This window comes from Triplophysa rosa, linkage group LG23, assembly GCF_024868665.1.
Source record: "Triplophysa rosa linkage group LG23, Trosa_1v2, whole genome shotgun sequence".
NCBI lineage: Eukaryota > Metazoa > Chordata > Actinopteri > Cypriniformes > Nemacheilidae > Triplophysa > Triplophysa rosa.
Genome location: NC_079912.1, coordinates 8,899,869 through 8,925,020, shown reverse-complemented (window position 1 = coordinate 8,925,020; position 25,152 = coordinate 8,899,869). Strand labels below are relative to the sequence as shown.

The window sequence follows — 25,152 nt, the reverse complement described above, 5'->3', positions numbered from 1 at the left end:
AATGGTGGATACTGGATGTTTTTTCAGGTTTTCATAATTATGATAAGTATTGTGCTTATGAAGAGAATTGTTCTTTAGAAGAACGTCAATAATTGGTTGCATTCTAAAGCCTTCATTTTGCCCGAAAAAAGCTGACAGGAAAAGATATGCTTAGTGGCCATTTCAGCGTTTCCCTCAGTTCTCTTTTGTTAGTGCTAAACATTAAATGCTTAATCAGGTCGTGGTCCAAGAAACTCTCGTGTTCAGTGCTCTCAAAAATGAGTAGAGGAAACCAGGACTTTTTCCATTGTTGAACCATGTGATGTTTCGGCTAAGCCTGTTTGCCTTTGTTTGAAGGTTGTAATTGTCCTTTCTTGCGTGTTTTTACCCCTTTTATCCTTTCAGAGCCTCACTGTGTCATAGGCTGTCACCCACCCACCAATCTGTACCCACTCTGGTGCCGGCTTACATCTGATGGGACCTTTATCAGTCTGTGGGCAAACATTAAGGGAGTCTATAGAGATGTTAATGAGGCCTTTATGGCACTGTAGCCAAAACGCTGGTGTGCTAACGCCTCTAAAGAGTGTCATGGAATTTCAAAAGAGATTGGTTTGTAATGACCACCCCTCCTTTGACTGCTGCCATGCTTGTGTACTTTGTTTAATTTATGTATTAGCCAATGTCGTTCACATTTGTCATGAAGATCGTTGATGTTTCATTGACTCTTAAGGAAGGATGCAAGTATGAATACATGTATCTTGTGAGGGATACTGTTGCCACACAGCAGGGAACTGTACGTTGCTTTTCTAGGTTGTAATGTCATTTGGTTTACAACAGATCAAATCTGAATTCAATTTGAATTCTCTTTTATGACGTTTTTGGTTTTCACTCGTTCTTTATTCACATACTGCTTCTCTGCAGCCTTTCGTAGGATGGTCAGCCTGATGCTAACCACCACGCTACCACATTTAGGACTTTAACACACTCAGCCTTCAAAATCACTGAAGTTCCAATGCCTCCACCCCCCCCCCATTCCAGATGAATCGCTTCCTTGTAGGAGTGTGTCCTGAGGCAGCAGCCTATGTAGAGAGACCCCGCGCAGCAACTCTGGAGCTGTACGAAGGCAAAAAACAATGTGACTCTTATTTCAGGCAGGGGAGGAGGGGGGAGGCAGTACGTGATGTGATGCTAGGGAGTCGCTTCAGCGTAGCCGAGAAGCCCTCCGCGTCAGCATGCGCTGGAGTGTGATGGATGACCCCTGCTGCAAGCGCCAGCCTGGTTGTCACTCAGGCAAACGGCAATAGCAAACAGCTGGCGGCTCAGGCTGCGATTGGCCGGTGGGAGTCACGTGGGTCAGGTTTTCGGAGGCGGGGACTTGGTGGGCGGGTGAGTGCCGCTACAGCACCAGTTGGCTGATGTTTTGGCCTTGTACTTTGGCCTGCATCCTCACTTAGGAGCCATTTAACGTTTTAACAGAAGCCAATAGGGGACCGGAGGGGAGGTGCACAACTGATTGAGTGAAAGAAGAGGGAGTGAGGGAATGCACAGGGACTGAAGATAACATCAGAGAGCTGCTCTAGGCCGTCTAGTTAAGCGCTTTCACAACTTCATGTCTTCTCTCACCCTGACAAGCTTTCTACTGCAGGGGAGAAAAAAATGGGTTTCACAAATCATGCATGGTCACCGCATGCCTGAATATGTGTAGTGTGTGCACACGTATGAGCGGCAGAGATGGTCACAGCATCAGCTCGATGAAGGCTGTATTCTTCTCTGCTTGACAAAGAGCTCCATTATAACGTGCTGTATGAGGGATATTTGACTAGTTGGACATCAGTCTCCCCTCCAGTCGTTTTCCTTTTCCAGTTTTCCAAACAGATGATGGAAAACCAAGAGTGGCATCCAGCCAGCCTCCAAACCTGACTAACTAGACTCATAGTGTGTTATTCTCAGCAAATCATTGACTTTATACTGATAGATAATAACTGTGGAGCTTTCTACAGAAGACTTAACTGTCTGTTTATTCGTTTTCGTTTGCTTTGAACTTGTGGACAATTGTGAGGGAATCCTTTTGGAGGGCTGGTGTATTCAGTCTGTAGTAAGGACAGGATGTGTGCAACAGCATCGTGGGTCTCTTTCAGGATTACTTGTAGGAGCTTGCCAGAGTAACAGGCCTGAAAAGGCCTGGAGGTACCCCCTCCTCCTCGACTCTTTGTGTTCTCAGGTGTATAGAGATTTTTAGAGTGTACTTTGTGAAACCAACAACCACACCTATCCCTCAACGGTGCGTAAAAGAGTGAAATTATCGGAAGCATCTTTTTACTTATATTGTACGATTTTTTTAAGGGCACAGTGTGGTTAGTTCCTCTCAAGCAAAGGTTTCATTGTAAAGCTGGATTTTGTACCAATATGATTACCACTGTGACAAATCAAAAGCGAGAAGAAAACACACAATTGTGGTTATTAAGACAGTTCACCCAAAAATGAAAATTCTGTCATCATTTACTCACCCACTTGTCATTCCAAACCTGTATGATGTTTTTTCTTCTGCAGAACACAACAGAAGATATTTCGAAGAATGTTGGTAACTGAACAATGGCGGTACCCATTCACTTATAATGTACAGACGCAAAACCAATGCTATTCAATTAACACTGCTGTTGTTCGGTCATACAGATTTGAAATGACAAGAGATTAAATGATGACTACATTTTTGGGTGAACTGTCCCTTTAAATGAATTTATCACTCATTGGTAGGATGCAGTGTCAGAAAACACTACTTTAAGCATTTGGGCATCATTTGTTCAGCTTTACTTGCCTCCTCTACTCATCACCAGTAAGGTTAAGTCTGAAGTTATGCTAGATGTTTCAGATCTGCAGGACCCAATGATGATTTACTTGTTGTAGTTAGTGATGCTAAGCTGTGTGCAGACCAAGGTTTGGAGAGCCCACTGTGTGCCCTTGGATTTATGGAGAGAGCTGTCACTGTTGCCCTTCGATGAATGTTCTATTTGTTGCACAGATAGACAACTGTCAAAGGAGAACGCCATGGGCCCGCTCTGTCCTTTCTGCCATAAAAGTGCCACCCCGACCAGCACTTCCCATGCACCAGGGAATTCCCATGTGACTGCTTCCCAAGAGGATTTTTTTCAATGGATGATTCAAAAGTTCGAATTTTGTGCTTAAAATACGTCTTGAAAACAAGTAGTGTTTTGGAAATGACAGAATCTAAAGACTAGTCTAGTCTATTATCGCAGTAAGCAAAAGACAGCTGGACATGCCTTCAGATGCATACTCTGTACTCGGTTTGCAGGTCAGCTGAATGAAAGTTGTCCGGTGGATCATGCGTCTGCTACATACAAAGTGATCACAACAACAAGAGCAACAGGAGGGAAAGCGATTAGATGCTCAGAGGCGTTTACATCCCACACATTTAACCACAGCCTGAGAAGGTCCTCATGTATTCTTGCGATTCTTTTCATTCATGGCTCTTGTTTCTCCCTCAAGAAACATCCTAAAATGGCTGCCCTGTTTTGGATAGGCTGGTGGGGGACAGAGATATTCTATGAGATCGAGCTTGTGTGCACACACACACCATCTGTAATGAGGGGTGGACAGTGTATGCTTTTTCCAGGCAGCTGTCAATGGCACACTGATCTTTCAGCATGGACCCCGCATCTGCAGTCCTCTGTAACTCACACCACAGCTCTTCGCAGAAAGCGAGCCGAGTGCCAGTGTCTGTCTTCGCTTACAGGAACCTTTCCAGCGCTCTGCCTCTCAGTCTCTCTTTTGTGTCAAAACCCTGCTTTTTCTTTTCCACCCATCAGTATTTGCATGGATATGGAGATGAGCTCAAATACGAGACTCTGCTGTCCTCTAACCTCGCCATGTGACCAGTCAGCCGGTACCCCGCTGTGAAGTCCGACTAAACCCAACCACCATATGTGCCGTTCAGGCCCAAATAAAGACTTACCGCCTGCAAGGAGAATGGTAAGAGACGCGTCCCTGTCGCAGGCACCTGTGAGGTTTGACAGCTGAGTCGTCTGTTGCCAAGGACCCCTCATTTTGCAGGCTTGTTTACATCATCTCTTAACCTCTGAAGAGCCAGGAACTACAGTGCGTGCACCACAGCTGGGGCAAGAGGTCCCCCATCCCCCCAAAACAAAAAAACACATGTGCAACAAGAACCAGATCTTACTGTGCATCCTTGAACATTGACTTTGTTGTAAGGGGCTGTCTAAAAAAACCTTGTCTAAAAAAACCTTTGGAGGACGGTATTTTCATGTACAGACTAAACAATATACCTTAGTGCACACAGATGCACTGCATCTGAGATGTTCGCACAGATACAGAGCTGGTTTGCATAAAGCAAGCTCGGTCCCAGAGTTGATTTGAAAATGAAAGCCACTTCCTGCACAGCGCACTGCCTGGTATGACGAATGCTCAGGTGTTGAGTGATGTTTAGGAGTGATAGTCAACCTCATGGGTGATGGTGAATACCTGAAATCTGTTTGTATTCACAAAGTTCGTCATTGTTTGTAACAGGTTGGAAAAGTTGCATTTCTTTGTGCTTTTTTGTATTTGCCTCCGTCATTCATGTTACTATGAAATATAACTGCTGAAAACTGGATGTGGTGGCACCTCATCGTCCGTGGTTAAGGTCAACATATGAGCCCAAGGTTGCATGGGAAGTTAAAAATTCTGACTAAGGATTCTGTGAAAACAACCAGGGTTTGATGTGCAAACACTCTTCTGTACTAAACCAAGCCCTTGGCTGTAAAAGGAACTCAAGCTGTACTGGAGTTTCCACATGTTGCCACACATTGAGTAGTCAGATGATTTTAGTTTTCTCCATCCTTTTATTTTTTATTGCATGGCAGGCACTTCATGATTGAAGAAACATCTTACCAAAGTGTTGGAGCGATGCTATTTACTCTAAAGTAATATGGTGCAGTTGTCCCATTTTAATACTGCTTTTTTCGTCTTTATTTGATTTTTTTCATCAAATGTCAATTTGTGACAATTACAAGGTTGCTAGTTTGTCATCCCATTGATACCTTTAATTTCTATCTGAAGTTCGATTTATGGGTGTGGCTTAATTTGATCTGTTGTATCTCGTTTGTATGTTTCCTCTTTAAAACACACCGTACAAATTGATACAAAATAACCTCGTAAAAAACACCGGCAAAAAAATTTCTCTTGTGATCAGGTTGAAAATACACATTAGCCATTCAAGCCTAAAGATGTCCTGATATCGATGGAAACCTCTGCCCTAGGTTTACATTAAATAAAGACTATAGTCATTTTATTTTTCAGCTAGTGTTTGGTGTCAAACTTTGTGAGTCTGCAGCAGTACAATGAGCAGTTGTCTTCTATGGGGCCGTCTGCGGTAACTAGTATCCACCCTTCTGTAGGCCAAGGTTTTGTAGGGTCTGCATTGATAAGGAGACCTCATGGTGGTGCAGGTTCTAGTAACTCCCTCCGCCCGTACCCCACTCCCCCTCATTGTCTCTGGTGTTCATTAGAAACAAAGCAAACAAGCCAGGGAGTGAGCAGTTAATACAGCTCAGTCCTTCAAGCAGCACACGAGGAAACTGGCCCGTCCCGTTTGTCTAGATTCTCACCTCATGCGTGCACCACCTTGCAGCTTGCACTCTTCACTCATTCATCAGTTCTCTTTTTCAACCTTTTCTTTTAGTGCCTCTCTGTCACTCTTTCTTTCTCTGGGTTTTATCTCCGTCTCTTGGTGTTGAAACTGATATTGCGGGGTGATGTGCTAGGCAGAAAACAGCGATATCTCAGCGTGCCAACTGCTCTCTAACACGTCGGTTCCTGCACTTGTCCGTGCCTGTCATCCAGCCCCTGAAACAGAGCAGCAGCATTCTTTCACACACACACACACACACACACACACACACACACACACACACACACACACACACACACACACACACACACACACACATCATTGCACACACACACGCGCACACACACACACACACGCGCACACACACACACGCGCACACACACACGCGCTCACACACACTCACACACACGCACACACGCACGCACGCACACACACACGCACACACGCACACACACACACACACACACACACACAAACACGTTGAAGTGCTCATGCTCACAAACGGAGGTGGAGGTATTCACATGGTGTGCCTACACAAACATGTTTAACCCAAATATGGATGTAGCGTATACCTGCGCTCACTGAACGGGGGACCTAGCCTAAATACGACCGAATCCTGGCATGCTGCTAATGATGTGACCTTGTGACATGGTTTGTGACAGGCCAGATCTGTTTGACACTGTTTTCAGCTGTTTAAACTCTTTCGAACTCACACAGAGTAATTGATCGATTTATACATTTAAAAGCAAACATCAGTGTAGCCGGTGCTATAGAGCTTGGGAATCTACGTCATTGTGCATTGCATTGGGCAGTCGCCGCCATGTTAGGACACGCACAGCATCATACAAATAGAAATCACCAGAGTTAAAAACTACTCTATTTACATAACATTTTTTAAGAGCTGCTTGCACTTGCTTAGAATAAATGGACTAATATTTGAATCCCTTGTTCATTCATAGGAGCGCTCCTTTATGGACACGGAGGGCACGCAAAGGGCTATATCACAAATTATATTTCTAAACGTATTTTCACATTTCTCAGAAATTATGAATATGTAATAATAAATACAAATGACAAAGCCACATTTGACTAAGTTATTTATTTTCATTAAGTTGCACTTTCACCATTGTGTTGTTTCTAAGCTACAAAGCGAAAAGTTGCGCTTCTTTTCAGATCTGTTTTCCCCTCCAGTCATGAGAGCAGATATGGCAGTTCATAACACAGCAAGCGTTCTACAGTCTAATGTGTTTTTAACTGTATAATATAAATGTAAACTTCTACCTCCACTATTTCCCAGTCTCTACTGCAGTGTCGGTGTCCCAAAGTCACAGGATGCATTGTGCTACGGACGTCACGTTCCCATTCTCTATCGACCAGCATTCAACTTTAAACTTGTGCCCTTTTTTTCTCTCTCTGTTTATCATATTTTAGTTTTTGAATTGTGAAATGTACTACTGTACAGTCGGGGAATGCATCAGAGAATGCTGATCTTACCATTTGCCGATAGGGTTGGGAATCGTTTCAATTTTATCGATTACGATTCCAATTCTGATTCTGCTTATCGACTTCGATTCTTATCGATTCCCAGTTTCGATTCCACAGTTGAAGTAAAACATTTAGATATCAACCTGTATGGTCATTTAGTCTGCTTATTGACTTGTTTGCAAAATATATATATATATTTATGAGCACCGTTTTGTGTATATTTAAACATAGAAACACACCTTTTCTGATTTATTACAATTTGTATTATCATAGTTGAACTACATCATGGTTAAACTGCAGTTACTATAATGCAACTATGGTTAATTTGTGATTCCTGTGCTTTAATGCAAATTCTATAGCTAAACTATGCTTACTATAGTAAAAAATATCGATAATTTTCATAAGGGCTTTTATTGAGATATCAACAGATCATGCAACGCATGTACTTTTCTGAAAATATGCACACAGGAATTGATAAGAGGAATTCAAATTTTAATCTCAAGTATCCGATTCCTATTCCTTTCGATTCCGATCCGATTCCTAGCCTTTCGATTCCGATTCCAAATTGGAATTGATTTTCGATTCCCAACCCTATTTTCCGATCACTATTTCTTCACTTTTCTCTGTTTGTTTTCTCTTTGCTATGACTGTTGCACGATTCACGCAAAGCCAGTAATAGTCGGTGAGGTCAGTATCCTGTTATCATTATCGGAGCGATTTAACATGGAAGATGACACACAAGACTGGGTGTGTTTTACAGAGACGGAGCTTAAGATCCACACACACACACTAAAGACCACAGCAACCTAAAATGTCTCCTCCACCCAGCCCATTATACCTGCCTCTTTGCCTCTCAATTAGGGAGTCTTACCAGCCACTAATCTGATAATCTTCGTCCTGCGTCTCTCATCCCTTCCTCCATCTCTCTCACAACATCTCTCCTCCATCTCCCTCGCTCGTGCCGCCATCATTTCTCCATCCCCCACCGGCGTTAAATTTTGCTGTGAACTTTTTATGGTCATCTGTCTTGAGCCAGTTAGGTGTTCTCTCTCTCTCTCTCTCTCTCTCTCTCTCTCTCTCTCTCTCTCTCTCGCTTAAACACACTCCATCACCCCCTCTGCACGTCTCCTCTTCCCTTGAAAAGCTCCTTCACAAAGAGGATAACTCTGCGTACTTAACTCTCCTCCTCTTCATCTGTATTTGTCTGTATCCTTCCATCATGTCTGCAGTCAGCTTACTGATGGCAAATTCGTCGAATGTGATTCGACAAATGATTCTCATAGAGATGCACCGATACTAAATTTCTCCACCGATAGCCAATTATTCAGAGCGACATCTGCCGATATCAATTCTGAAGAATAAATGAATATTTCTTAACTTTCGGAATGTTATTAATTCTTATAATGACTATTAATATTGAACATCAAACTGGTGATGTTTCTTAACATTTTCTATCCACCTTATTTTTGAATGCGGAAGTAAATGATGTGACGTACTTCCTTTTTGACTTTTGATTTATTAGCCGGCCGGTGTAAAACAATTAAAGTGGTGTCGCGGGAGCACACTCAAAATACCATTAAAACAGCCTTGGTGAATATTTTTCACACCCGCAATGTATTACACAGTGGGAGGTGGCCCGATATATCATATGAAGATCAATTATTTCGTATTTTCTCTCAGAGTTGACGGGTCTTCGATTCGCGACTATAAAAGCACAGAGACGTAAGTTACCTACATGTACTTACATGCACAGTGGGAAAGTCGGTCGAAATTTGTAACGTTACATGACTTGACAACATCGTGTTTTTTAAAAGCAGATGTGAATCCCAGTCAAAGTGGAGAAAACATTCCTGGATCCTTAATATACAACTAATAACGGAAGAATGGAGACGGCCGGTTGCTCTTGTATCGCAGGTCACCACCGAGCTGCAGCATCCATCACAACTTTCTGAAAACAACTGAAAACATACTAACCAATAACTGTCTGTTTTTATGTCTATTAAATAAAAATGATTTCACGTTGTTCATTCTCTCCCATGCTCACTTCAGCTTTAATCATCCTAGTAACATGGTAAACTAGGCAGTACTGTTTAGCATGTTGACAAAATGTTAAATGTGTTTTGGATAAAAGCGTCTTCTAAATGAATGAAAATGTAATTTATAGTGATAAATAAGTCCTGTAACTGTTAACTTAGTCATGCAGCTGGGATCCGCTGACAGGAAGGTTTGCTTTAGCCTGTTAAGTTTTAAACTGCTAAATACATATAAAAATGCTAATAGCTCAATTTTAACTGCTGCTAATATTATTGTACCACTATTTGCATACTGTTTATTTAGTCGTGCAAAATATGTTTTGTTTATATATAATTTATGATATATAATAATGATATTTTTCTACATTTAGTGTCACTTTTACCATAAATGCCTGCCTTTGAACGATGTTTATTAGTTATTGTAGTCAAGAAGGTACATTTTCCAGGAGAAAGGGCATCCAGTAGGCTACAATTAATGAATAATGGTGCAAGTGGAGCTCAGAGTTTTGCAGTCAAAGTGAGCCATCTTGCAAATCTTGTCCATCTTGCAAAAAAGTCCAAAAGTGTGAACGCTAAAAGCATCATCTTATAAACCCAAACATTTAATAAGCAACCATGCAATGCGTAGAGCTTTGAATGATGCCCTTTCCAATTCTCATTCTTGCAGGCGGAGATTCTGACAAGTGGAGAAATAAAGATAGTTAGTAACTTGACTTGATTCAAAGCAGCATCTGGGGAGAGTTTGGCATAAGTTAAAATGTAACCTGACTGCAGGTCAAACTCCAGCCGTTGAGATTGAAAGGGGAGGGATGGGCCTTTTCATAGGGACGTGATTCAACACAGCAGGTTTTGCAATGCTTTTATTACTTTATAACAGATTTCGAGGTCAAAAGTCTGTGCCTAGTCCCTCATTGTTTTGTCATCTCGAATGAAATGTGTGTGTGTGTTTATAGGCATGCATATTAAACTCCTTCTCTGTGGTCTCCCTGCAGTGTGAGCAGTGGTGCTGACACGTGAGGCGCGCCGTCGTCCATCTTCCACCCCGAGCGACGGCAGCGTAATACAACCTCGTCTGAGGACGGGTAAATATACTTAACCGTCCGGCCTGACCCGAGGCTGCCTGTACGCCCCGACCCGAGGCTGCCTGTACGCCCCGACCCGAGGCTGCCTGTACGCGTGAGCACGCAACCTCTCAGCATCTTCACTGCTTGCACATGCAGCATGGACGACTGGCCTGCTTTTAGACCCTGAATTTGTGTAGAGTTTCACCTGAAATTAGTTTTTGCATCCTTTCTTTTATTATTGCAGCTGCACCCGTCTTTTTTGTTACGTTCGCATATTTTACATCCCTGGCTCGAATTCCTTCCCTCTGTCATTTATCATAAGTACAACCACCTCACTCCCGCACGTGCATGTGGTCTGTTACAGCAAAAACACGTTTTGATATCCATGTGTGTGGATCCTCTACTTGAGGTAAACACAACCCATGTGCAAATCTTCAGTATGTCAGATTACAGTTTACTCTTCTGTTTTAGAAAAGCATAAACTTTGTAGTTGAGCTCATGAGATGCTTTAAAACATCACTTGCACCTCACGTACATGTTCGCATTTTCTGCATGACGCTGGACTCTACTTTTTTTTGCACCTTGTTTGAGAATTTGCATTTGAAAACGTCGCTTTTCATTCAGGTGGGGTTGTTACGTATGACTTGCCATCAAGATACACTAAGGAATTTAAAACATGTATTTCTGGCTGTTGCTTTAAAAAGAAAGAATTCAAATAGATCTAAAGACAAAATACCAGACGGAGCCCAGTTGTATTTTCTGTTCATGCGTTGATAATATAAAATAGCTGTGCAATGTTAAAAAACAAAATAGATTACAAAACATTTTTAGGAGACTAGGTAACAGGTTTATTGCTGATTTAAAAAGCAAAACATATGCGTTTCATATCAGCAAATGTCTTCTCCCATAAGTGCATATTATTTAAGGAAGATGCTAAGAATAGACAACCTGATAAAAAACAAGACATCAGTGTTTAAATTGATCAATTATTGGTTTTAAATATTTGTAAGCATCATTAAATATAATCTTTCATTCATTCATATATTCAAATATTTGTTTATTAAAAAGGTTTGTTCATTCTTAATGAGTATAGTTAGCTACATTTACTTGTGTTCTCAGGTAGCGAGGTCAAAGGTCAGCATTCTCTTGTGCAAAACAGCTGAAACATCGTGAAAGTACGATGCTGCCTAAGAAAGGCATTCTTTCACACAAAATATGAAGAAAATGCACGTTTCTCCAATTCGCTTCTTGATTCATCACGTTATCATCTAAATGTTTATAAGCAAGCGACCTTGAATTGCCATGTATTTCCATTTCACACTCCGGACGGTTTGACATTTTTGGGGGTTTTGCATCACATATTATTATTAGCAGGACTAAACCAAAGAGGTGATGTTCACAAAGCAACGTCTATTCATAGGAGCGTGTTTAGTTTTCAGATAACTGGTGACGTTCAGCGCTCGTATGAGTCACGGCCTGTTGCTCAAACAACGGTCTCGAGTGCCTGCAGTCGCCCATGCTCAGACTTGTGTTGAAAAGTCACAGAACAGGACCAGATTGTTTATCTCATACCGGTTGACTATAGAGCTTAATAGATGTCACAAAGGTGAAGTGGGCACACCAAACCAAATTCAAAGAACGTACCTGATCTTACTTTATGGCTTTGTGAGACTTTCTCCATCAGTCTGTAAAGTTGTTTCGTTTGGACATTGAGGATGTTGAGTTAATGATGACACACAGTGCGGTGTTTGGGCCCGAGGCTTGTTTGAGAGGTGAGGCGCTGTCATCCAGCAAGAACCTGTTTGAGTGGCTGCAGGCCTGAGATGAAAGAGATACAGCGATCTCGCTGCAAACAACAGCCACACAAAAGATGTTTTAACTAAACATTACATCAGAACAAGACAAAGCTAGATTTGCGAATGGTCGTGATAATTCATTTTATGTGACAGTTTAAAAACTACTCGGACGTGAACTAGCATGTTTTTTCTTCTTTGATTGAAGATGACCAGACTGAGAGCGATAAGATAAAGACATAAGCAGTTCTTATATGTTTGCTGATGGTTCCTTTTGTTGGTGTGTTTTTGTGCTTGGCCGCTCATCTTAAATTGTTTTCGCTGACGTATGTTGTTTCTGTTCTGCTCCTGAGGCATTGAATTGATTTTGTAGAGGGAAGTATTTCATTTTCTCACGCTCATAGTTTGGTCCATTTTGGTCATGCTTGAATCGTGATGTTTTTTGTTAGGCCAGTTCATTTCACTGTTTCAACACCCCGTATAACCCCTGAGGCGACAACCTCTACCATCACATCTCTGAAAAAAATGCACAAACCCCATCCTCTCTGCTAATTTAGCCTGAACATGTCTCCTAGTGTAAATTCGTATTTTTAAGTTTTAAGCACCTAAATGCACGTGTCAGACATCTTTGGTCATTAGAAGTTTTTTTCGGTCCTAAACAATGGGTTTAGTTAAAATCACTAAACTGGTGTCATGCAATGTCATCAGTGTCCGTTTCTAAATGAAGCAGTAAGTAGCAGGAGGAGGCGGGACCAGCATCTTCAGTGTATTGTGCGTTAACATGTGCAACTCTTCTCGATGTTGTATGACTTGATAATGTCTGGATAAGTAACTGGAAACAAGTTTGGGTGTTACAACACATCTTGAGACCCACTTGTGAAAGATTCGGATCTGGGATGCCAGATCTTTAAACCTTAACGTAGTGTTAACACGGTACCGTAAACATATCTTGCGATACTATACCTGCTGAATATCACGATACCAAGTAGGATGTTGTGCCATGTTCATAATTGAAATCTAGGAAATGGACCACATTTTCTTAATACAGAGTACTAAAGGAAACGTTTTGTGTAGTAAACTGTATTATACTCTACACTGCAATGTTTTAAAGTGATGTTTTAAATGTAAAGTAAAGTTTGCTGTAGTAAATACAAAATTTTTTCATGTGGGAACGTCAATCATTATTTCGTCCGAGTCGTTCCAAGCACATATTCATTTAGGAAAGAAACACAGCAAAAAGGCAGATGTAAGTGTACAAATGAATGTGAATGCGCAAAGTCAACATTACTTACGGTACTACGATACTACCGTTTAAAAAAACGTGTGGCATCGAGGTTTTTTTAAAGCTTTAGCATCGCAATGCTACCGTAGCACCAGTACACCGTGCATCGCTACCTTGAAAAAAAAGCTCAACAAATTTGAATATCTTTTAATCACCACTTGTCCGTGTCAGGTTACAGGATTTGCTGGATTGCAGTAGATTTTGGCTGGATGTTCGCACAATGCATGCCGAAAAGGACAGTTTTCTGCTGCAGGAAGTTTCTTTTATGACTTTGGATGCGGTTTATGAAGTCCCATTGTGTTTTGTGTTTTGCTCTGAACACAAAGCTGGTTCAGTGGGCCATTACATAAAGATCAGAGGCTTATTCCCCATTGAGCCGTCTGAAAGCGGGAAGGAGCTTGTGAAAGCATCAACTCTGGGATTGTGGAGCTTGCGTGAATGAAGCACAAATAAAAGGCTTTGAATGAATGGCCAGGAGAGTTTGATTTATTTGAGTAAGTGAGAGAACGAGAGAGAAATATTTTAACTCTGGCCTAGTTTGGCCCCCTTTCTGGATGTATCTGTAAACATAGTGCTCTAGTGATACCCCGATCTTTGCCCTTGAGGCTGAGAGAGGAAGAATGAGAAGAGTTAAGGTACTGCACACGAGAATGCGTCACAGTCTGTTAAAAACCTAAAGTAAAGCGATAGTCATGATGGTGACTGAGTGAGCCTTCTTTGTCGTTGGCTGTTCGATGTGTGCGAGAGAGGATTTGTGTAACTCGCTTTGGCAAGTCGGGGCAGGATGCTGACTGAATGGGTGGAGGATGGGCCCCAGCCGCTCAGAATTACTCAAACATACGATTGGTGGAGAGGATAAATGAGGGGAGTGAGAAAAAAAAAATCGCTCGCGCTTCACGCAAGGGGTATAGGAGTGTAGCTTCCTTCCTCCGCAGCTTCATTTATCTGTGTTAGCCAATACTTATTTCCACACAGAGAGTCTGGATTTCGCCTGTTTCTGGGATGTCAGGACTGGAGAGACACTGGAGGCTGTAATAAACAGCCAACATATGGTCGCTGGATTTGCTGTTACAACCCCCCTAGACTTTTGCAGACTTGTTCTTTCTTCTCTGACTAGAAAGAAAGGTCACCCAAAAATGAAAGTTCTTTTATTTATTCACCCTCATGTCATTTCAAACCTGCATGACTTTTCTTTCTTCTGCAGAGCACAAAAGAAGATATTTTGAAGAACGTTGGTAGCCAAACAACATTGGCCTCCGTTGACTTCCATTGTATGAACAAAACCACAGAGACATTTCTCAAAATGTCTTCTTTTGTGTTGCACACATATATGCAGATTTTGAACGACATGAGGCTGATTAAATGATGACCAAATGTTTATTCCTTGGCAAACAGACCCTTTCTTCCTGGCAGGTAAAAATACACAGTCCCGAGGCACCAGGGTCGCTCCATTAGGTATCTGCTTGCTTTTGAAGTGCACGTGTCACTTTTGGCAGTTTGGTTTGGAGCTATTGTCTGGCAGCCATCCTTGGAATGCCCAACCCACCCCAGCTCTGTCATTTGCATCCCAGGAGTGAGGCCAATTACTTGAACGAGATTGAATTTGGGCCAGATCTGTTCTGAACCTTTTCTGGAAGGGAAAAGTCTTGTACACACGCTAAAGGTTTTTGACTAAATTGTGGGCTTGGGTTTGTGGCTGGCGGGGGATGCTGTGGCTTCCTGCCCAAATATAATGGTAAATTTAGATTGGGAATGCATCTCTAATAAAAGGTGCTATGTGGACACGGCAGTCACATGTGTGTCCTGTGGTAAAGTAAAGTAGAGGGGAGGACAAGTTGGTGACGAAATCTTCAAAGTAAATCGGTTGTTCTTGGAGTGATGCAAATTGGCCATTTTTTGTGTGGGTTTTTTTTGCACATAGAATAGTTATGGTTCTGGTATCTAGTTCTTCTCTTTTTTAAGTTTTCCTCAATAGTATTTGAGAACGTCTGTGGTACGTCGTGGTAAAATAAATTCAGCAGATTTGTGAGTGTGAGACTGTTGTTGGTAGTGGAATACACATTAGCCAGTGTGTTTCAAATGCGAGTGGGACGGGTGAAGTTAAAAGTTGAATGATGGGTGTTGCAGTTCTGTTGAATTCTGCACAGCTGTCTGTTGAGCGGCTGCAGATTCCCTATAAGCTTGCGTATAATGTGCGCACGCAGAATTTAAATGGACGTCTTTCCAGTTCTACACATCCCCCACCTCTAGTCTGTTCATAGGTAAATACTTTGGCTAATTTGCTAATGCTTTCTGCTATCAAATTTTACCATGGTACACCCAGTTCAGTTTAACACGCTTTGCAGAATTCAACGCAGATTTCAGTCGGCTCAGAAACTGACAAAAAAACGCAGTTCTATGTGGAACTACCATTGATCTTGATGTTGTGTGTTAGTGGAGGAGATTCCCAGCGGCCTGTGGGAAACTTCTTACTTCCTCAATGGGCTCCTCACACGCTAGAGACCCCCAGGGGGCTTCAACTAATGGCAGGTTTTCGCCAAAAACGCACATCACATTTGTCTTACTGTCTTGTAGAGCATCTCACGTCTCAATCTCATTCAGCCCCTAAGTAAACAGTTTAAAAGATTTTTCTATGGAGATACTGTATAATCTTATTACACAACCTATTCTAGTGCCATTTTTATGTCATTGTATCGAAGTACCATGTCATTCTTCAAGTCACCCAAATTTCTTTTGCCAAAGTTTTGCTAGATCTACGAAATGAAACATCCATTAAAGGGACAGTTCACCCAAAAATGAAAATCCTGTCATAATTTACTCGCCCTCTTGTCATTTCAAACCTGTATGACTTTCTTTCTTCTGCAGGACACGAAAGAAGATATTTCGAAAGAAATATCTAAAGTTATTAAGAAATGATGAAGAAAGTTGGTAACCAAACAGCATCAGCACCCTTTCACTTCTATCGTATGGACACAAAACCAATGCAAGTGAATGGGGGCCAGTTAACAACATTCTTCTAAATATCTTCTTCTGTGTTCTGCCGAAGAAAGAAAGTCATACAGGTTTGAAATGACAAGAGGGTCAGCAAATGATGACAGAATTTTTCATTTTTGGGTGAACATCACTTTAAATGTTCTACATAGTGACTGTTTGTTTGTTTATTGGATATTATATTTTGGTTCATTTGCTTTTAGGTCTGAATAAGAGTGTAATACTCAGGTCAGGTAAAACAATATTTAAATCAATTCTCTTTATTTCTGTGATTGTTCCAGCTGACACCCTATTATGGAAAAAAGTTTTTTTAATTGTATTTTAATGGTCAAATTACTTTCATGTTAAGATCGTTGGTTTGATTCCCCGGGAACAAGCAAGCGTGGATCTTGGATGCACTGCAAGTTTTTAATAAAAGCGCCGGCCAAATGCGCGAACGTATGTCTTGTAGTACCACCTTCATCATGACTTGTACATGTTTTTGTGGGTGGTTCACATTTTAGAAGAGGATTTGTTTATTACCAAAATGAAGGGGGAAGTGGCAGTGAGAGAGAGATTGAAGTTGAAACAAGAGGAGAGAAAGCAAATGGGGAGAGAGAGAAGAGAGCAAATGGGCAAAGAGAGAGAGCGAGGCAGCAGCGGCATTCGTGCTTGCTCGGTTTGGCACAGTGTGAAGACTTTTCCACCCTTGTGTGCTTCTGACAAACTAATAAACACTCAAGGCTCACGCGCTTTCATGCATACACGCATGCACACGCAAACAGGTCCATAATACCAAAATCACCACTGCACCCCTCAGAAGTTACATGTGTTGACTTTCTTTGAAACTGGGATGTGCAGGAACCTCTTTCTGTCGAGTGTGTGTGTGTGTGTGCGCGTGTGTGTGTGTGTGTGTGTGTGTGTGTGTGTGTGGTGTGTTGGAAAGTGAGACTGATGGTTAGGAACAGATGTAGTAACAGCAGCCCCCAAAGCACCCTACACCCCCACTATCTCTCTCGGCAAGAGAGCGAGAATCTTATAACAAGTGCAACTCGTCCTCTCTCTTTCTCTCTCGCTCTCTAAACCCCCACCCCAAATCCTTGCACAACTCTAAACCTGCCCCACTGTTGTGTAATCCCCTTTCTACCTCTAATCATCAACAGAACCCAACAGTATCTTTCTTGATGATCCACACCCTTCTTTACTAAAACAGGTTTTCTCTCCTCTCTCCTGTTCTTGTTTACTGCCAACCATCAACCGTTTTTCATTTTGCTGCGAATAAACGCACCGCCCATCATCCAGTCATCCTATCAAAGGAGCGGTTCTGCTTTGGCTAATGAGGGGAAACAGATCTGGAGCCGAGCTTTGATGTGATTGGCTGTTTGAGGACAACTTCCCCTCAGAGTTAATAGCCTATGCCTTTTATGCTTGTAACGGTTTCAGCTGACCTTATTGGTTTGATAGAAATTAAAGTGATAGTTCACCCAAATCTGTCAACATTTACTCACCCTCTTGTCACTTCAAACCTGTACGACTTTCTTTTTTCTGCAGGACAAAGAAGAAGATATTTTGAAGAATGTTGGTAACTTCCCCCCATTCACTTACATTGGTTTTGTGTCCATACAATAGATGTGAATGAGGGCCAGTGCTGTTCGGTTACCAACTTTCTTCAAAATATCTTCAATTGTGAAGAAAGAAAGCCATACAGGTTTGAAATGACAAGAGTGTGAGTAAATGTTGACAGTATTTTAATTTTGGGGTGAACTGTCCCTTTATAGATTTGTTTAAAATGTATTTATTTAGATTTAGGTTAAAAGGTTAAGGTCGTGAATAGGGGTGTAACGATACTTCGTATTACGATATTTCGTGGTGCAAAAATGTTACGATGCGCATCGTAGAGAGATGGGGATATTTTACGATATGTTTAATTCTATTCGTTCAGCGGTCAAGACGCTACCTACTCTGCGCCAGCGCGTCACGTGTGCTTATCTCACATATGCGGTAGAGAGAGAAGCACAAGACACAATCTGTGTCTCCAAGTGGTTTACAAAGCGAAAAGCAAACTTGAAGCGTGACTGCAGGCGAGTCACCGCGACACTCATTACAAAGGCAGCACAAACGTTTTTATATGCCAATGTTAGTTTATCCGCTAACGTGAGCTGCTGCATAACGTGATACGCAACATAAAGTAAGCCAAAAGAAACCAGCGCTGTTCCGATCAGAGAAGCGATGAAGTGAGTCGTACTGTAGATTAAAAGATCGAATGACACGCTTGAGCGTGAGTTTCATTGGTTGAATGTACTGAATGAACACGCTCTTCACTGAACGAACGAGTCAGTTGAGTCAAAATGAGACTGAATGAACTGCTACATGTCGTTCATGGTCTAATATTCTCTGTTACACAACAATACATATCCAGTAGTTACTCAACTTTTCTGAAAAATAAAGGTCATGACCTGGTTTAATTTAATTCCAAGGTAATGTAAATTATGTCGAAACAGTTAAATCTTTGTATGGAACATTTAATTACACCAATTAAATGAGTTAATCCAGATAGATTTTAGTAGACTAATATAATGTAGATTTTGTTGACTAAAAATAGACTAAAACTATGATAAATTGGGATGACTAAAACTAAATTGAATTTTAGTCAAAAGACTATGACTAAAACTAAATCAAAATGTGCTGTCAAAATTGACACTGATCTTAATTCTAATTTCAGTTAAGCCTTAAAATGTTTAAATTCTTTATTAAGTTGTGTGTGCAACAAAATAAGTTACTGAAATTGTTAATATTTTGAAAATAAATGTTATTTGAATTTCAGTTTCATTTTTGAATTTTGTTCAAAATATCGAGATGTGTATCGTATCGTGAACCCAGCATCGAGATATGTACCGAAATGTGAGCTGAGTGTATCGTTACACCGCTAGTTGTGAATGAAATAATGAAGAATTAGCATTTTTGTTAAGAAGAATTATCTTTTTATGGAATTTAGACTTTTAAGGCATCACTATTATTGCTCAGGATTAAACACAATGTCTTGTTCTTTTTGTGCATTAAAGGACATTTAAGTGATAGTTCACCCAAAAATGACAATTTTTCCATCATTTACTCATCCTCATGTCATTTCAAATGTGTATGACTTTCTTTCTTCTGCAGAACACATACTGTAAGAAGATATTTTGAAGACCGTTGGGTAACCCCATTGACTTCCATTGTATGAACACAAAACCATTTATCAAAATATCTTCTTTTGTGTTTCAATGAAGAAAGAGTCATTAACAGGTTTCGAATGGAGTGTAAAAAAGTATTTATTTTTATGTTGGGATGTTTTCCAAAGAGTTTGATTTACTTCCATTTGGCTATAAGACATATGCAAAGTTCCACTTGTTGGTGCTGAGTTTGACCCTTTATCACTCATTTTGTTGCGGATTCTGTTGTCCGGCTGCCTCCTCGCATACACCAACGCACACTCGCATTCCCTTATCCTCTCTCCAAACGAGGAAGCGACCCAGACCGCAGAAGAGCTTCCTGTGAGGCTGTGGATGGGAAATGACAATCTCTCGATCTTTTTCTCTCTCCATCATTTTGTCTCATTCTTCCTCTGGCAGTCATTTCTCATTTTGGCCTCTTAGTCATTAGCAGATTTGTTAACTCGTCAGTATTTTAAGTGTTAGGTTTTTGCTCATCTGTTAGTTCATCCCCTCAGTTTTGGGTGTGAACCCTACATCCCCCTCTCAAGAGTACCGCTTATACCCCCTGTTCATCCAGATTAGCATCTACAGCCATCTGCCAGGCTTGCCCTGTGTGATGATCATGTGGTATTACGAAAACAGGGAGACGGCTGACCACAGCTTCCTGTTTCCTTTATCTGAGCCACTGGATAGTCACGTCCTACTGGTCCATATGCGCATGATGCTTGGGGATTTGTTCCAGCCAATCAGACCTTTGATTTTAATTATGTTTAAGAGGTCTTCAACAAAGATAGACTTTAGATGTCAAGAAAGAGGAACCGAGTGATGAAAGTGGAAGGAACATATAGAATGAAAGATGGACTTTTTTTGCTGACGATGACGTCTGATCATTTCAGATCTTATGTATGATCAGTCTTACAGACTTGTGTTTGGTCAGTTGATAGATAGACTCCCTCTCACTTGTGCTTGACAGACAGGTGCTGGAGTCATAAATCACAGACAGGGCTAAGAGAATGTGTGTACTGTGTCTCATCTCTCTGTGGTAAGGGTAGGGAACATTATTTTCCAATGACTGGGCAAGTACTGTGTAGTGTATCTACTGAACAGTTTTCCATTCTCAGATTGTTCCTGAGATTTAGCCCCCATGCTGAAAGTGTCTTTCATTATTTGTAAAAAACATTTTGGCAAACGTTATGACGAATGGAAAGTTTACCAATGTTCTATGGCATTGCTTGGCAGTTCGTTTTTTTTGTATAAATGATCTATATTTTCTTTTTTATAGTTATGGAAAATTCAACAGAAGAGATGAGAACAAAATCGACTACTTGCACTCCTACGGGGGAGGAGGAGGAGGCGGAGCAAAGCGAGGACAGACAGAGCCCCGCCCCCTCAGAGACGCAAACAATACATACAGGTACCAGTGAATAACTTTTTGTCTATACATTTACATTTAAGCATTTAGGAGATGCTTTTATTCAAATTGACTTGATGAAGAAAAAAAGTGATTTATTATTATGAGGCAATAATACAAGTTTTAAGTGATATACAAAGTTACAAAGTTTTAAAGGGATACTCCACCCAAAAATGAAAATTCTGTCATGAATTACTCAGTCAAGTTGTTCCAAATCTTTGTTGTGTTGAACACAAAGAAAGATATTTGGAAGAATTCTAGCAACCGACAGTTCTGGGGCACCATTGAATATCATAGTAGAAGTTTTTTTAAATTGTAGTCAATGGTGCCCCAGAACTGTTTGCTTTCCTACATTTCTCAAAATATCTTTATTTGTGTTCAAATGCAATCATTTTTTTCTACTATGGTAGTCAATTATGCGTCAGAACTGTCAGTTGCTAGCGTTCTTCCAAATATCTTTTTTGTATTAAACCGAACATAGAAATGTATACAGGTTTGGAACAACTTGAGGATAAGTATATGATGACAGAATTTTTATTTTGGGGTTTTGAGTATCCCTTTAATTTATGCTACAGCCCATACCTATTGGAAGAAGTTTTTTTTTTTACTTAAAACCTTAAAAGAAACTTTTCTTTAATAAAATACCACTCTTTATTTGAATATCTTCAGAGGGTTCGGCCGCTGTAGAGGAAGAAAAAGAATGGGAGAACGGAGCAGATGAAGAGATGGAGGCTTCTGACGGGGTGGACTTGTCTTCTATTAACTCCATGATGAGCACTGTGATGAAAGCAGCCCAGCTTAACGGTGGAGTAGACTCCGCCCCCACCACACCTAATAAGGTGCCTGTCAAAAGCCCGGTCACCAACCGCAGCGGAAGAAAGATCCAGGTAAGACTTTTTTTAAATGAGGCAAAGGGTTCCATGTAAACCCAACAGGTCCATTTGTGTGTTCAATATTAAGATAAAGCTGCTATTGTGTAGTGCCATAACAACAACTGTCTGTGGTTATTAAACACACACACACCATATTTACACATTATGATCCAAACTTTGTTGAATGCAGAATTCACACGTTCAACCTCAGAATAAACTTACACTGAGTCAGTTGAACCAAATAAGCCCTTGTTATGTCCTGGATGCATCCCAGTTTGCAATTTCCAACTTCTACTAGACACTAAAAGTATGTACTTCACTGTGATGGGACAGGACCTAGTTTAATAAGACAGCATGTCAGAATGGGGACTTGTCACCAAGCTGTAAAATTGCATCTTGGCAGCATAGTTTTATAGTTAGCACGCAGCTAAATTTGTTACAATAAAATTCATTGCTGATTAACTTCGTTTCAAACTTGAAAAACTTTAGTTGATTCCAAACTTGCTATTTTTGTACCATCAAAAGAGAACAGTCACAAAATGTAATGTTGTGGGTAATATTAGCCAAAAAACATGCACTATGCGAACATTTCGAAAATCTACCAAAAACAAACTTGTAAAAAAAGCACTTGTAACTATAATTAGTATGCTATTTTTGTGATTTATTCTAATAATTGTATACCATTAATGGTGTTGTTTTGTAGTCTGAAATACCTGGTGTTTGATATACATGTGTTTTTGTGGTTAGATAGTGATAGAGATGGGGCGAGGGAGATTTTATAGATGCTGCATCCTGCCTTTAAACAGAAAGTGACAAATGGTTCTTTGGCATCTCAATCCACCTTTTGTCCACACTGCTGCATCACATGGCTCCCATTACAGCGTGCAATTCATCCCTTAACACTCCCGTGTGCGGAGAACAGGTGTCACTTTTGACCCCTTAACACTCCCGGGGAACTGGAAAAAACTTTCGCCTCTGAAGTTTTTGGATCTAAACCGCCCATCCCCCTGTAGTGTTACACTCCTTCCCATAGTTTAGTACCTTCAACTCATTTACCATCATCCACACATTATCTGTGTTGAACCTCATGGGTGGTTGTGTTCTTTATACTCCGTCCACACTAATGCGTTTTCGTTTGAAAACACATCTTTTTCTCTCCATTTTGGCCTTTTGTCCACTCTGAGACAGCGTTTTTGTCAACGAAAACGGGGCTTTTCGAAAACCCACTCGAAAGTGGATACATTTGAAAACGCCGTTTTCGCATTGTAGTGTGGATAAGGAAAACGGAGAGGTTTAAAAACGATGACGCTTTTTCGTCATGTGACGCAGTTGTTTTGGCTGCTCTCCTGTTTGATAGCATTAATGTCAGTTCATGCATACTTTAGATCGTATTTTAGGAGACGGAATATTGAATTACTCGCAGTTATTGTTTGGCAGCGGAGTGCGAGTTAAGTTTAATTTTCGCTTTTGCAGCTTTTTAGGCTCGTGTTGCCCGCAGCAACATCTCTTAAGTTACCTCATTGTCTGTCTATAAAAAAACTGTCTTTGCTCCACATTGCCGCGACATAATAAAACAGAAAGTAAATAAATGTGCTGATGTGTCTTAGGTTTTACCCATGCGCAGTACATGGATGTAAGCGTTTTCAGACTTTCAGTGTGGATAGGCAGCGTTTGGGAAACGCTTGAAAACGCTAGTGTGGACGAAGAGCTTTTGAAAACAAAAACTCAGTTTTCAAATGAAAACGCACTAGTGTATTCGTGTTACGAAAACATTGAACATTATTAAACTGTAAGTTAAACTGATTTTACTATTTAATTTATTTAAGTAGTGTAGTTTATATTTATTATTAAGTAAGTTAATTATTATATTAATTTAAAATAATCATAAATATGCATTATTTCATGTGTGTGCTATTTTAATTTTACATGTGACCTTGTTTTTATTTTATATGGGAGATATCTGTGAAAACTTTTATACATTGTGTTACCTTAAAACGTTATTGCCTACGTCTCAGGCCTTTTATGATCTCCTTATGGAAAAAAGCTTACTCTGTGTTACGTAATGTAACAGATTAACTGAAGCAATAAGAGAGACACCAAAGGTACAGTTCCCTGCAGACAGGCTCAGACAAAACTATACAGCAAAAAAAAAAAAAAATATATATATATACAACAATGTTGGCTCTGGTGCATCTCTCAAAACGCAACAGATTTGGATTCTAAACAAGCATTATAGTACATATCATTGTTTTTCATTTTTAAATCAAACTTGTTTAGCCTTGAAGCATTGTTAAGGTTTGATAACACAAGAAATGACCTCTGGACTTTTAAAGCAGGTCAGTAAGATTCAAGTCGATTTGGTGCGCACTGTTTCTGCAGATGACACGTCCCCTCGTATCCTTGTAAGATGCTGAATAAGTAGGTAAACACGGTCAGCTGGTCAGTCGTCTTCCGAGGGTCCTGAACCAAAGCCAAAATAGTCAGAGCAGGAAAACAAGCCGTATGCCAGCGTTCCATTAGAGGAAAAGGAAGTGCTTTTGTCGCAGAGATGTTTTTGAAGAATCCAGCATACTTTTAACTGCTCGTGTGACTGTTTAAGGCTGGATTTGTGACTCGTGCACTTTTCTTATAATGAGATATTGACAAGTGTCAAAATAAAAATTATTTTATGACATCATATGAGTAAGTATATAAGGAATTGTGTGACTACACGTGACTACACACGAACTGAGCTCTTCGCGCTCCAGAACAGTCGAGTTAATGATCTGCCGTATTGTCAACAGTGGCGAGAGGAAGGCAGCATGCATGGGGTCGCTTACACAGATTTGCAACTCAAGATGAAAAAGAAAACGTTTAAGTTTCTCAGCGATGCTCTTCATAAAGCACTCAATGAAAAACAATTCACAGTAAAAGCTTTGTTTAGAAACATAGAGTGCACAAATACTGTGAGGTGCAAATAGATGCATTCTGGTCTGTATTGCCACAACTCCACTTAATGGCATAAAAGACGACTGTAGTCCTGCGGTACATCTGCAACAATACAGTATTTATATTTGATAGTAGTGTCGTTATGACTGATGTAACTCCTGAGGTTTAAGGGTTACGCTGCGGCAAGTGTTTGTTTAACCGAGTGGATTTAGCTCAGTATCTCACACATACAACATGTACTGACAAGACATTCAAGGTCGGCAAGCAAGGCCTTGCTCCCTCTTTTCTGCATATGGGAATTTACCCACGCTCCCTTAAACATTTCTGAATGACACGTAGATGATCAGTAGCATTGTTTTTATGTTCAGGTTTTTTCTTTATTTTAGGTTTTAGTATTGTTTTTTATTACAGCTTTAGGCGAGTTGGAATTAAAGCGTTTTCCACATCCTCCATATGGGCCAGTTACCAGTAAAGTCCAGTAAAGTCACATGTTGTAT

General features: G+C 40.6%; 1 protein-coding gene across 3 annotated transcripts in view; it reads left to right on the top strand.

Moving 5' to 3' along the window:
• Positions 1-25,152, top strand: part of rreb1a (ras responsive element binding protein 1a) — a 52,813-nt gene that overhangs the window by 9,159 nt on the left and 18,502 nt on the right. For 2 of the 3 annotated variants that reach the window (XM_057322203.1, XM_057322202.1), the window contains exons 2-3: positions 20,727-20,858; positions 21,525-21,742. In XM_057322203.1, coding sequence (XP_057178186.1) covers positions 20,727-20,858; positions 21,525-21,742 — 350 coding nt within the window. Of the gene's footprint in view, positions 1-10,133; positions 10,224-20,726; positions 20,859-21,524; positions 21,743-25,152 lie in introns of all 3 variants that reach the window. The other variant, XM_057322204.1, reaches the window with a different exon arrangement.